The following is a 15,071-nucleotide window of genomic DNA, read 5'->3' as shown; positions in this document are numbered from 1 at the left end:
CTGCTTGTGTTCCCTCTCTCGCTGGCTGTCTCTATCTCTGTCAAATAAATAAAATCTTTAAAAAAAGAAAAAAAAAAGGGAAGGAAGGTTACTTGGTGGATATTGTATCTTCCAAACAGTCAAATTTAACCAAGAAATTAAATATTAACCCTGTTAACCTTTTCAGGTATGCATTTTATTGGTTTGTTAGGGCTTTTCTGTGTTCATGAGAACCAGATGCTTGTTAACAATTTCAGTTTTTTGTTGTTTTTATTTTTCATAACTTTGACTTACGAGAAAATCCAATATATGTCATGAGCACTTGTAATTTCCAAATTAACGTATAGTTTTAAAAAAGTATTTAATGGTATAAAATTTAGTGTACTACAAAAAAATAAATCTAAGATATGACTTATAAAGCATAATAAAATGAATACCTGTGAATCCAATACAACTAGAGCAGGGGTTGGCAGATGTTTGCTATAAAGGGCCAGATTATAAACATCATAGGCTTTGCAGGCCGTACAGTTTCTGTTGCATCTACTCAACTCTGTTGTAGCTCAAAAGCAGCCATAGATAATCTGTAAATGAGTGAATGTGGCTATGTTCCAGTAAAACCGATTTATAAGAACAGGCAGTGGGCCAGATTTAGCTACCCTTAATTAGAACATTAACAATACTGTTGAAGTTATGTGTGAGTTCCTGTCTAATACCATTCATTCTGCTTTACTCTAGAGGTGATCACAATCCTGATTTTTATGGTTGCCATTCCCTTGCATTTTTAAAAAGTGCATCACATGTGTATGTTTCCCTAAATAGTGCATTGTTTAGTTTTGCTTGGTTTTGATCAGGCAGATGGTATATTGTTTTGAGACTTACTTTTTTTACTCATCATTATGTTTGTATACTTACTCATCTGTGAGTAAGTTTGTTCATTTGTTTGGTTGCTATATAGTATTTAATTGGGTGTGTATATAGCAACTTACCTACTTCTGTCATTGAAATATCCAAATATATATTTTCCAAAATTCTTATGTTTCTGTCAATAGTATGTATGAGTACCCTTTGATCCACTTCTTTATTAACACTCAGACATCATTCCTAGCCCATCCAGTAGGTATAAATTGGTATCTCATCATGATTTTAATTTATATACTCATTCCTGATTATTTGTCATTTTACATATTTATTATTCCTCAGTATTTCCCATTCTAGGAATGCCCTGTTCATGCATGTTTTTACCTATTTTTAGGTAAAATCGTTTTTTGAATTAACAGACATTCTTAACTTAAATGTCGAATTTATCAANTTTTTTTTTTTTTTAAAGATTTTTTATTTATTTGACAGAGATAGAGACAGCCAGAGAGAGAAGGAACACAAGCAAGGGGAGTGGGAGAGGAAGAAGCAGGCTCACAGCAGAGGAGCCTGACGTGGGGCTCGATCCCACAACGCCGGGATCACGCCCTGAGCCGAAGGCAGACGCGTAACCGCTGTGCCACCCAGGCGCCCCATAACAGACATTCTTAACTTAAATGTCGAATTTATCAATCCTTTACTTTTTGGTTAGTACTTTCTACCTTTTGGTTTAAAAAAATCTTTCTTCAGGGGCGCCTGGGTGGCACAGCGGTTAAGCATCTGCCTTCGGCTCAGGGCGTGATCCTGGCATANGCCGGGATCACGCCCTGAGCCGAAGGCAGACGCGTAACCGCTGTGCCACCCAGGCGCCCCATAACAGACATTCTTAACTTAAATGTCGAATTTATCAATCCTTTACTTTTTGGTTAGTACTTTCTACCTTTTGGTTTAAAAAAATCTTTCTTCAGGGTTGCCTAGGAGGCTCAGTTGCTTAAGTGTCTGCCTTCAGCTCAGGTCATGATCTCAAGGTCCTGGGATCGAGCCCCACATCAGGCTTCCTGCTCAGTGGGGGGATCTCCTTCTCCCTCTCCCTTTGTCCCTCCCACCCCCGACTTGTGCTCCCTGCCTCTCTCTCTTTCAAATAAATAAGTAAAGTCTTAAAAAAAAAAAATCTTTCTTTAGAGTTCTGAAAAATAGATTGGACCTGGTATTTTTGTTGTGGGAATTTTTTTCTTTTAAACTACATATTCCATTTCCTTAATTGTTCTGACTATTCGGGGTCTGGTTTAGGGGTTTGTTTTGCTTGTTTATTAATTAGATTTTTTCTAATGATTTTCACAATGCATCTTTCTCTTCAAATTTTTTGGCATGAAGATCTTCATAGTATTCTCTTTTCTTCTTAATCTCTGCTATGTCTATAATGTCCTTTTCTCCATTCCCATTAAGTTTTCATTATGCCTTCCCTTTTGTTTTTCCTGATCCATCTCTTTAGTAGTGTATCTATTTTATTAATCTGTACAAAGAATGACTTATTCTATTGAATTTTTTTTCATTATTTATTATTCCTTTCTGCTCTCTTAAATGCTTATCTTTTTCTAACCCCTTAGTTTGAATACTAAGTTCACTGTATTTCTCTTAATTCTCCTAATAGAGGCTAAGGCCATAAATTTCCTTCCAAGGTTCCAGTTACTGAATCCCTAAAATATTGTTATGTATTGTTTTCATTTTTTCAGTTTTAAGTATTTTAGATTTCATCATAATTTATTTGAGTTGTGTAGAAGTGTGTTTATAAATTCCTACATGTATAGAATAGTTTTTAGTTTATAGTTTATTAGTGATTTTTAACTTAATTGCATTGTGTTTAATAAATATGATTTGTATAATACCTTTACTTTTATTTTTATTTTTTTTAAGTTTATTTATTTAAGCAATCTCTACATCTAACTTGGGGCTCAAACTCACAACACCAAGATGAAGAGTTGCATGCTCTGTTGACTGAGCCAGCCAGGAACCCCTATTACCTGTCCTTTTAAATTTGTCAGGACTTGCTCTATAACAAATGTGTTTCCGTTAAAAGTTCTGTGTTCCATCTATCTTCACTAATTTTCTATCTACTTAAGCTATCAGTAATTGAAAGTGATGTGTTCAGCTCTTCCACTGCAGTGGTGGGTTTATAATTTTTTTCTGTAGTTCTTTTTTTTAATAATAATATTTTTTATTATTGTAGTTCTATTAATTTTTGCTTTTTCATATTTTGAGACTATTTAATTGGGTACATAGGATTATAGAATTATATCCTCCTGATGAATTGAATCTTTTATCATTATACAGTATACAGATAATTCTCTTTATCCTTAATACTTTTTGATTGAAGTCTAATTTATGGATTATTAGTATATGTGGTATGTCTTTTTTCATGGCATTGTGTTTTTAGGTGTGTCTCATAAACTGCATATATTTGGGGTTTTTTTAATGGAATTTTACAATCTCTGTTTTAAACTGGCAGTTTGTGGATTTCTTTATCCAATTTTTTATGTATTTTGTTGGTTCATGCCTTTTAGTAGTTGTGAAAAAGTGTCTGTTATCTCTTCAAATATTGTCATTTTCCATTCTTTTTAAACTTTTGGGGTTCCAAATAGACAAATTTTAAATCTTCTCATTTTGTCTTCCGTGTCTCCTCATCTTTTTCTAATATTTTTTCTCTCTTTTTTTTTTTTTCTCTGCTGCGTTCTGGGTTATTTCTTCAGCTCTCCTTTCCAGTTCACTGATTCTCTTTTCATCTGGGTTTAATCTGATATGCCTTTGCCTCTTCCAGGACTTGGGGTCCTGGGAACCCCCTCAAGAGGTTTTTATTTTATCCATCCCTACCTTGCCATGAGCATAAACTCAATACAGATTCTTGTGTTGGTATTCTGATTTTAGCTCATACTTTGTTTCATGCTTTTTATGTTTGTTGGAGGGGCATGGAGGTGTAGACTTGGAAAAGTCCCTTTATGCAAGCCTAGCAATGTAGATTACCTTTTATCTAGGATCTAAGTGCATTTATAGCTGAAGGCCTTTCAGAGACTCTGATGCACCCTCCTAATAGAATCAGAAGCCACTAGCAATGCCTTCTTAAATTCTTATTTTGTTTTATTCCTCTTTCTATTCTTAACTTCCATAACTAAAAAATTCTACCTAGGTTTTATAAATGTTTTCTTTATGTTGTTAACTGTACTGAACAATATAAACTGGTACCAACTTTTTAAATACAGTGACAGCTCAAAAATTAACTCATTTCTTCTAAAATTAGAAACAGTAAGTATTCGTTTCCCAGAAAATACAAATGAATAAACATTGCCAGAATTTCTTAGAGTACCTGGAAACCTCATGCTGTGACAATTTAGTGGATTTATTCCAGTGGTACACTGAAAGTAATTCCACTGTATTTCTGTGTAGCTAAAAAGATGGAGACCATACTCCATTTGATAACATGGTACTTTGCAAAGAGCAATAATCCTTTAATAAATATTTGTTAGATGAGTGACCATCAGTAAAATGATGCCTTAATACCAGTAGTGGTAATGAACAGAAGATTAAAAAGTACATGAAAGTGAAGGAAATAAGAGATTTTGTGATTGAAACTTTTAGGGAAACATTGGCTTGGCTTATGCTTTATTAAAAGAGAATTTGGGGGTGCCTGGGTAGCTCAGTCAGTTAGGTGTCTGCCTTCAGCTTGGGTCATGATCCCAAGGTCCTGGGATCGAGCCCCACATTAGGCTCCCTGCTCAGCATGGAGTCTGCTTCTCCCTCTGCCCCTCCCCCTGCTCATGCTCTCTCTCTGTCAAATGAACAAATAAAATCTTTTAAAAAATTTAAAAAAAATAAAAGAGAATTTGTTTTATGATCTTTGTATATATATTGATGCTTTTTTTCCTATTTGGTGATGGCATTCCAGATCAAGTTTCAAACAAAAACTTGGATTTTACCTGCATATTTATGTTTCCTGTTCATTTGTTTCCTTCCATATGATTCATTTTCCAAATGATAGGTTGTTTTTTTGTTTTGTTTTGTTTTGTTTTACAAATGCCAAGTTGTAAATTGTGAAATTTAGTAAGAGTTTGTTTTTTTTTTTTAAGAGTTTGTTTTTAGACAAAATACTGATCCTTAGAGATCTAAGTTGAATATATGGTTTTGTTGTGTGAAATGTGATAGAAAACATAGAATAATTTCCATTTGTGACACTTACAATACCTCTTATAACTTATCATCACACATTATTTTTTTTAAAAGAAAAAAGAAAAACATAAAAGCACTAATCTTTACTAATAATACGTATAGCTGTTTTATATGTCAATGTATTCAGTATTTATATGTTATGTAAGTTACACGTTTAAGACATACTTTTTCTTTTATTTTAAGGCTTTCTTCAGTGCTAAAAACATATGGAAGCACTTTGAAAACACCATCAGTAGTTTATAGACAAAGGCTTTATGAATTACTGATTTTATTACCTCCTGAAACTTATGAAGGTATGTGCTTTAAACCAAAATGTTTTACTGTTTGTGGCTAGGATGGTACCTGGAAAGTAATACCCAGATGAATGAAGGAATGAAATGGCTTTTATTTAGTACCTTATTTCTAGGAGGTTTAGTGAGTTCAGTCTTAACCATGTGTTCACCATTATACAGTAAATAAAGTAAATTTTTTTAAAAACCTACTTTTTAATGTCTTGCTTTCTTTTCTTCTCTGGGGAAAAAGTCTCTAGTTCCACCGTGTAGAAGACAATGAGTTTCAAAGATTGGTCTTGATTCTACTCTAGGGTTTGGTACAGAATATATAATATAAGTCTATCAGACATTTGACCATTCCTAGTTTCCTTCTACATTGATGATCTGTACACATTCTGTTCCACTGTTCCACTGTTCCATTCTTCGCTGTGCCCAAACAGAAGTTTAATACTGAACTACCAAGGTATAATTGATCTTATAAAGTTTAGAGTGTAGGTTTTGCCTTTATTGGGTTCAAATATGACCTTAGATTACTGGTATACTATGATCAGTAAAATAAACTTGTCCCTGTTTTAAAATTAGTCCTAAAGAAACTTTCTTGTAAATTTAAAACACAGTTTTAAGAAAATACATTGCTACTGTTGAATTACTCAAGATGCTTGTTTTAAGACATGAACATTATAAATGGTCTCCATTGGGAACTTCATATTTTTTTAGTCTTAATAGTTTTCAGCCAAGCATATTAAATTGATTACTACTTCAAATCTACTATTTTTTTTTCTTAAGATTTTATTTATTTATTTGACAGGGAACACAAGCAGGGGGAGTGGGAGAGGGAGAAGCAGGCTGCCCGATGAGGGGCTCGATCCCAGGACCCTGGGATCATGACCTGAGCCAAAGGCAGCCGCTTAACCACTGAGCCACCCAGGCACCTCAAATCTACTTCTTTAAAAATACATTTATTGGCTTGTATCCTTATTCTGCAGATAAATGCAGTATAATACATACCACATTAGTTCAAAATATTAACCTGTAACTTCTGTTTTGGCCTTTATTATTATGTGAGTGGTATTGTTCCCACTGCCTTTCTTCCTGGTTCACAAATATACCTAGCAAAATATTTGATACAAAGTAATCATTTAGTATAAGAAGAACTGGGGAGAAAATGGGTAATAGTCATTTCTCAGGAATTGTATCAAAAGAATCATTTCTGTGTGCCAGGCACTGTGGTAGAAATTGTATGTATTAATATCTCATTTATCTTAGGATAATTTGGTGAGCTGGTTACATTTTCCTTATTTGACAGATAAAGGCATAGAGAAGTTACAGAAACCAACTCAAGAACATACGTGCAGTAAATAGTGGAATCAGGATTATAGATCTGCTTCATGCTGTGCTGCATACCTATTTATAGGTAACCTATAAGACACTTAACGAACAGTCAAGGTTTAGTGATAGGTCCTTCTCACTTTATACTATCTGTTAGTGTGTAACAGCTACCTGCTAGATAGAAAAGTCCTAGAGATAATTTCTAGCTGATAGCTATCAGGTTCTGGCAAAAACAATTCCCTTTAGACATTTATGTCAGTTTTACCATATTTTGGAGTTTATTTTCAAACTACAAATGCAAAAAATTGATCTCTTTTAGGTTTTCATTAAACATCTAATACCAGAATTCAACTTAAAATCTACAGGGTATCTTCTAATAAATGATAATATAAGTCTGCCCTTAAAAGACTTAAAGAAAGAAAAAAAAAAAAAGTCTTGTACTTTTTTCTCAGAATTGGAATTTGGGAATACAGTCAGAAGTCCTAAAGGAATAATGAATATAAAGTGTATAGATTTTAAATCAGTTCCAGAGTGTTCACTGGGAGACAGAGTCAGGAATTAGTATAAATTTCTTGAAAAATAGAATTAATCCTGTTTATCTATTTCAAGTGTATCTATTTATGTAACATTACTTAAAGAAGAATTAGTTCATAGAAAAATGAAAATATGGAGATATTAATAGTTTTATGCTTCAACCAAAAATAATAATTTCCCACTTCTTGGCTATCATTTTCCCATCTTTAAAACTATAGAAATAAAGATTTTTTTCCTTAAGCACTTTTAATTTTTTTTAATGGCATTCTGTTTAATAGATTTATGTGTATGGACCATAACAGAACACTACCATTAAAATATCAACTGATATTTAAAATAATGGCTCATCATACAATAAGAACCTATAGTAATTTCTAAATCTTTTAACACAAAAGGAAATAGTCTTTAAAGTTATACATCCCATTAATTCAAAATATGGCTAAGTAAAAAACTAGTTTCAAGTTCTTATGATATTGGTACAATGAGTTGTCAAAAACTAAGTTTACAAGACAGAGTAAAAAATTGCTTTTGTTACATGGGACCTATTTTTAAGAATTTAAGTGACTTTTTTTTGTGGCTGTCCAGCAGATGTAGACTTTTGTCATAGGAATGACTTAGTTTTCTGAAGTTTGTGGAGTAAAAATTGGGTTCTTAGTTTTTAGTTCCTATTTTAGTTTTGCTATGGACCTTTCAAGTGTTTTAATATTCTCCACACTGGAAATTACTCATTAGCAACAGAAAGCCAATGGCGTATATCTACAAAAAAAACCATATTTGCAGGGATGCCTGGGTGGCTCAGTCAAACATCCAACTCTTTTTTTTTTTTTAAGATTTTTTATTTATTTATTTGACAGAGATAGAGACAGCCAGTGAGAGAGGGAACACAAGCAGGGGGAGTGGGAGAGGAAGAAGCAGGCTCATAGCGGAAGAGCCTGACGTGGGGCTCGATCCCATAACGCCGGGATCACGCCCTGAGCCGAAGGCAGACGCTTAACCGCTGCGCCACCCAGGCGCCCCTAAAACATCCAACTCTTGATTTCAGCTCAGGTCGTGGTCTTGGGGTGGTGGGATTAAGCCCCTCATAGGGCTCTAAGCTTGGTGTGGACTCTGCTTGTCTCTCTCCTCCTGCTCCTCCTTGTTCTCTCTCTCTCTCAAATAGTGTTCAAAAAAAAGCATATTTGCATTTTAAAATGGAATCACTCTTAAGTTCAGGGACTTTTAGGTGAGTGGTCACTTTAAATGAGAAATAGAGAGGGGTACTTGAGAAATAGATAGGGGTACTTGACTGCCTCAGTCCGTGGAGCACATGACTCTTGATCTCAGGGTTTTAAGTTTGAGTCCCACATTGTGCATAGAGATTACTTAAAAATTAGAAAATCTTTTAAAAAAATAAGGGGCGCCTGGGTAGCTCAGTCGTTTGAGCATCGAACTCTCGATTTTTGGGTCAGGTCATGATCTCATAGTTGTGGAATCAAGCCCCGCATTGGGCTCCATGCTCAGTGGGGAGTTTGCTGAGATTCTCTCTTTTTCCCCCTGCCCCCTTCCCGACACACTCTCCCTTTCTGTAATATAAATAAATCTTTAATAAAATAAAGGAGAAATAGAGAAACTGTTTCAGACTTAGTTGTAAATATCTTTAAAATGGCAGTTAGGTCAATGTGATAATGGACCAGTTTTTGAAAATATATATATAAGAGAAACAACCATATGCTATCTCATATCCTTTTTTTTTCTTTTTTTTTTTTTAGAGTGGGAGGAGGGCAGAAAGAGAGAGAATCTTAAACAGACTCCATACCCAGCCCTGCTCGGAGCCCAACACAGGGCTCAGTCTCACAACCCTCAGATCATGACCTGAGCCAAAATCAAAGAGTTGGTTGCTTAACCATCTGAGCCATCCAGGCACTTTGCACCCCACTTCCCCATGTCTTATAGAAGATTGCAATGCTGTCTATGAACTAGGTTGGCCCCCAGAACACAAATAAAATGGATCCTCTGTGGATCCAAATTCCAAGTTACTAATTTACAAAAAAATACAGACAATAGAGGAACAAATTAAACTTCACTGGGGCATATATTCATAAAAATTCAGACTGTAGAAACTTCTACAGAAAAACCTCATTTCTTCAAATAAATTACACAGGGAAGGGGTGCCTGGGTGTCTCAGTTATGTGTCTGCCTTTGGCTCAGCCTCACATTGGGCTCCCTGCTCAGTGGGGAGCCTGTTTCTCCCTCTCCCTGGCCCCCCCCCACCTCCTGCTCTCTCTATCTCTCTCAAATTTAAAAAAAAAAAAGTTACACAGTGAAAAGTAGAGGGAAGAACTTTATTTATTTAAGATTTTATTGGGGCGCCTGGGTGGCACAGCGGTTAAGCGTCTGCCTTCGGCTCAGAGCGTGATCCCGGCGTTATGGGATCGAGCCCCACATCAGGCTCCTCTGCTATGAGCCTGCTTCTTCCTCTCCCACTGCCCCTGCTTGTGTTCCCTCTCTCACTAGCTGTCTCTATCTCTGTCAAATAAATAATAAAATCTTTAAAAAAATTTTTNCCTGCTTGTGTTCCCTCTCTCACTAGCTGTCTCTATCTCTGTCAAATAAATAATAAAATCTTTAAAAAAAAAAAATTTANAGCTGTCTCTATCTCTGTCAAATAAATAATAAAATCTTTAAAAAAAATTTATTTATTTATTTATTTGTCAGAGGAAGAGAACACAAGCAGGGGCAGCAGCAGGCTGGACATTAAGGTGTCCTGAGGGAAGAACTTTAGATTGAATGAGACTTAAAATGTATCAACTAGTGGCAACGTGTAGACTCTACTTAGATCTTGATTCAAACAAAAGCAAACCAAAACAGGCATTTATGAGGCGTTTGAAAATTTGAACACTGAATGGGTATTTGATGTTTGGTGTTTTTTTAAACATGATATTATAACAGAATTGTTTAAAATGTCCTTAACTTTCAGGGATACACAAAGACATATTTATAGATGAAATAATATACCTTCTAGAGTTTACTTCAAAATAATATGAGAAGTGGTGAGATAGTGGATGGAGGTATAGTGAAACAAAATTGATCCAGCTGGTCAAGATGCATGACAATCATATGCCGAGGTGGTGGGGAGTTGGGGTATCATAATACTATTATGTCTGCTTGTATATATGTTTGAAATTTTCCATAGTAAAAAGCATGTTGAATGTTATACATTTTTAGACAATTTTTTTAATAAATATAATTTATCTGCTTTTGTGTTTGTCCTTTCTAATTCTGTTTTTGTCCTTCATGTCATTTTATTTAAAATGTTGGTAGTATTTGTTCAGTATCATGAGGTATATACACACACATACTTTGAGATGACTTTTCAATATCAATTCTTAGTCCTGTGACCAGTAGCACCAGTTGAGCCATTTCTTCGTAGTGTATTTTTTAAGGATGAGATAGTCTTTGCCTGTAATAGGTTAAAGTTAGCTGATGTTTAGATTAAAGCTCTGCCTGGGTTTTTTTAACCCTGTATTCTAAGTAGTTAACTGCTTTTAGTAAATTGCTAATTGCTCTTTTCTGTACCTCAACAGGAAACCTGAGTGCTATCCTCAAAGAGCTGGCTGCTGACTTGACTGCCTCTGAGATACAGGTGGCAGCATCTACATTTTTACTTCCACCGCTCTGTCATCAGGATGATCTTGTGATATTAAGTCCTTTGTTACAAGAGACTGACCATAGATTTATTGAAGAACAGGTATAATCATTTTTCAGTAACTCTTGGGTTGACTCATTCTGTGAACAGTCATTTTAATACCTTATATATATATTTTTTGTTTTGTTTTGTTTTAGCTCCTGCTTGGTAATGGTATTGCTTGTGGAAGTTTGGAGTATGACCCTTATTCTATTTATGAGAAAGATATAGAGGGAGATTCAGTGCCTAAGCCCCTGCCTCCAATACTATCAGTTATTAACTCTGCAGTCAAGCTCTTTGGAGTTGTATGTGCTCATGTGGGAGAAGCTCAAAGGTAAATCATCTTTAGTAGTTCACTTATCCTGAAATACAATATTTAAGTGTTCAGTGCATGCATAATAGAGAACTGATGCATAAGAAAAATGTCAGAAGTTCTCATTAATGGGATGCCTGGGTGGCACAGTCAGTTAAGCATGCAACTCTTGGTTTCTCAGGTTGTGATCTCAGTCATGAGACTGAGTCCTGCATCAGGCTCTGCGCTCAGTGCAGAGTCTGCTTGAGATTCTCTCCCCTCACTGCCCCTCCACTGATGCAAGCATGCTTTCTTTCTCTCAAAAAAAAGTTCTTATTGGGGCGCCTGGGTGGCTCAGTCATTAAGCATCTGCCTTCGGCTCAGGGCTCCGAGCCCCCCATCAGGCTCCTCCGCTGGGAGCCTGCTTCTTCCTCTCCCACTCCCCCTGCTTGTGTTCCCTCTCTCACAGGCTGTCTCTCTCTCTGTCAAGTAAATAAATAAAAATCTTAAAAAAAAAAGTTCTTATTAGTATAAAAGAGTTCTTACAGATGACAAGCGTAGGTGAGATAAAGGCTCTTGTTTAATTATTTACCTGGCTAATATTTAATAAGTAATTAAGTCAGTGATTAAATTCAGTGGTTGGGGCTCCTGGGTGGCACAGTGGTTAAGCGTCTGCCTTCGGCTCAGGGCGTGATCCCAGCATTCTGGGATCGAGCCCCACATCAGGCTCCTCCGCTATGAGCCTGCTTCTTCCTCTCCCACTCCCCCTGTTTGTGTTCCCTCTCTCGCTGGCTGTCTCTATCTCTGTCCAATAAATAAAATCTTTAAAAAATAAATAAATAAATTCAGTGGTTAAATTAAGCTGAAAACTGCTAGGCTCTGTTGTGGATATAATACTTCACCCACAATTACTTTATCGTCTGCTGAAAATACAAAGAAAACGCAGTGATTAAAAAAAACGCAGTGATATTAGAATTTTGATTTATAAACTATTGTTACAAAGAAGAACACTAGTTTTCTGCTTAGATTAGGTCTCATAAGCTTTCTTACCTTCAAGGCTTTGTGCAGCCATTATAGGTTTTTAGTTTGGTGAATTTCAGAAATTGAAATTGATGAGTCTTAAATTTGATAGATTTCAGTCCACTCAAAGTGAACTTCAGTTTTGAAATATCAAAGGCTAATAATGGTTTCTTATTGAGAATAACAGTTTCATAATTGATAACAGATAATACCTTTCTTGGAGATCAAAAAATACTACCCATATCTAGTATCCAATAAATTGTTTTTATGTGAGATACTAAATGCAGTGTGAATTTCTCCCATAGACTATGCCGTTTAACAATTTATAAATTAGTAACTATCCTCATTTATTCATATTCCCTCCTTCTCTCTCTTCTCTTTCTCTCTCTCTCTCTCTCTCTCTCTCGTTCACTTCCTCCCCCCTCTCCCTAACCTCTCCACTCCCTCCCACCCTCCCTTCCTTCCTGTCTGCCTCTGGCATGCTAAACCAAAAATAATAACATGTAACTAGATAAATACCTTTTATATCATTTTATCTAGTTATATCTTCCAAAGAAGATCAATTAGGTAGGGAATTTACCTTGGTCTCTTTTGATGAAGACTCAGAAGAATATTTGAATCTACACATTTTGGGGGGGGTTTGTTTGCTTTCTTTTTTAAAGTAAGCTCTAGGCCCAACATGGGGCTTCAACTCACGATCCCAAGGTCAAGGGTTACGTGCTCTACCAGCTACACCAGCCAGGCACCCCAGTAACACATTTTTGAAGCATGTCTTTGGATAGTTTACTTTCAGTGGATAGAAAAGTGAATAAAACTTATGTTGGTTTTTTGGGGGTGCCTGGGTGGCTCATTCATTAAGCATCTGCCTTTGGCTCAGGTCATGATCCCAGGGTCCTGGGATCGAGCCCCACATCGGGCTCCCTGCTCAGCAGGAAGCCTGCTTTTCCCTCTCCCACTCCCCCTGCTTTTGTTCCCTCTCTTGCTGCCTCTCTGTCAAATAAATAAAATCTTTAAAACAAACAAAAAACTTACATTGGTTTTTTTATGTTGATTTTTAATAGCCTCATGTCATTTTATTTTAAATGATGGTAGTATTTGCTCAGTATCGTAAGATATACACAGACACACACACACTGAGATGTCTTTTCAGAGCTTAAATTTTAAAAGATGGTGTTTTTCCCAAATTTATTTGTAGCCTATAGCTCCTTGTGTATACTGTAACTATAAAGTTGTGGTTTATAGTGAAAGTTGTGGTTATAAGACAATCTTTGACCAAACTATAAATGAATGCTGTAGCAGTGAAAGATGAGAGGAAAATTTTAGTAGTCTGGAATATTCAAAGAAGAATTGATAGAGGGGGGACACCTGGGTGGCTCAGTTGGTTAAGTGTCTGCCTTTAGCTCAGGTCATGATCCCAGGGTCCTGGGATCGAGTCCTGTGTTGGGCTCCTTGCTCAGCAGGAAGCCCCCTTCTCCCTCTGCCTGCCGCTCCCCCTGCTTGTGCTCTTTCTCTGTCTGGCAAATAAATAATAAAATAAAATAAAGAACTGATAGAGGGGCACCTGGATGGCTGTCGGTTGACTGTCCAGCTCTTGGTTTCAGCTTGGGTCATGATCTCCTGGGTCCTGAGATTGAGCCCAAGCTCAGCAGGGAGTCTGCTTGAGATTCTCCCTCTTCCCCTGCCCCTCCCCTGTTCATGCACGGGCTCGCTCGCTCTCTCTCTCTCTCTCCCTCTCCCCCTCCCCCTCTTTCTCTCTCTCAAATAAATAAATCTTGGGGCACCTGGGTGGCTCAGTCGGTTAAGTGTCTGCCTTCAGCTCAGGTCATGATCCCAGAGTCTTGGGATCAAGCCCCGCATCGGGCTGCCTGCTCAGTGGAAAGTCTGTGTCTCCCTCTCCCTCCACCTGCCACTCCCCCTGCTTTTGCTCTCTGTCAAATAAATAAAATCTTAAAAATAAATCAATAGTACTTAAGGGGAAAAAAGAGAAGAATTGTTAGGGTGGGAGTGAGCCAGTTTGTAACTGTACTATTTTATAGAGCATACAATTTAAAATAATTAATTTGGATTAATACAGCAGTAACTGCAGTGATGAAACGGGTGGCCTTGTGGGGAAAAGATTTAAATTAAGCATATTTTTAAATGGCTCCGCTCTTTTTGATAGGTCTAAGACAAAAAGTGAAAAAGAAAAGAATATACTTCTTACAAGCTTTTCCTTCTTAAAAATTGATTTTATGGGGTGCCTGGATGGCTCAGTCGTTAAGCGTCTGCCTTCGGCTCAGGTCATGATCCCAGCGTTTTGGGATTGAGCCCTCATCAGGCTCCTGCTCAGCGGGAAGCCTGCTTCTCCCTCTCCCACTCCCCCTGCTTGTGTCCCCTCTCTTGCTGCCTCTCTTTCTGTCAAAAAAATAAAATCTTTTTTTAAAAAATTTATTACTCTCTTAGAGAAGGTTTTTTTTAGAAAAATTATTTTTTATTCTGTCTCTAATGTAATGAACTTTAAAGTATGCTAAGTTTTTTTTAACCTCACCTGGACTAAAATAGTACATAGAATGAATATATATTTAAGGAAGGAGAGGTTTTATTTGTTTTAATAAAAGTGTTGAGAACTAGTAAAAGCAAAACATATTGTGTTTAGATACTAACTGAATAAAAATAGTAGGCAGTACTTTGGATATTTTTAAAGGAAATGATCTGGCAGGATTCCAAATACAGAAAGTGGGTCATAAGCAGCTATCAGCAGTCTCCATTGGGTGTCATTAGAGGACCAGAGAAGATAAACTCATAAATAGGAAANCCCCCTCTTTCTCTCTCTCAAATAAATAAATCTTGGGGCACCTGGGTGGCTCAGTCGGTTAAGTGTCTGCCTTCAGCTCAGGGCGTGATCCCGGCGTTATGGGATCAAGCCCTA

The 15,071-nt window shown here is 36.5% G+C and overlaps 1 protein-coding gene across 12 annotated transcripts in view; it reads left to right on the top strand.

Moving 5' to 3' along the window:
- Positions 1-15,071, top strand: part of HEATR5A (HEAT repeat containing 5A) — a 119,397-nt gene that overhangs the window by 47,660 nt on the left and 56,666 nt on the right. For all 12 annotated transcript variants that reach the window (XM_034648514.1, XM_019798947.2, XM_002918513.4 and 9 more), the window contains 3 exons: positions 5,236-5,345; positions 10,751-10,914; positions 11,010-11,185. In XM_034648514.1, the coding sequence (XP_034504405.1) occupies positions 5,236-5,345; positions 10,751-10,914; positions 11,010-11,185 (450 nt within the window). The remainder of the gene's footprint in view (positions 1-5,235; positions 5,346-10,750; positions 10,915-11,009; positions 11,186-15,071) is intronic.

This window comes from Ailuropoda melanoleuca, chromosome 20 (genome assembly GCF_002007445.2).
Source record: "Ailuropoda melanoleuca isolate Jingjing chromosome 20, ASM200744v2, whole genome shotgun sequence".
In the NCBI taxonomy this organism is placed as follows: domain Eukaryota; kingdom Metazoa; phylum Chordata; class Mammalia; order Carnivora; family Ursidae; genus Ailuropoda; species Ailuropoda melanoleuca.
The sequence above is the reverse complement of the archived record's forward strand: the minus strand, read 5'-3'. Positions and strand labels throughout refer to the sequence as shown.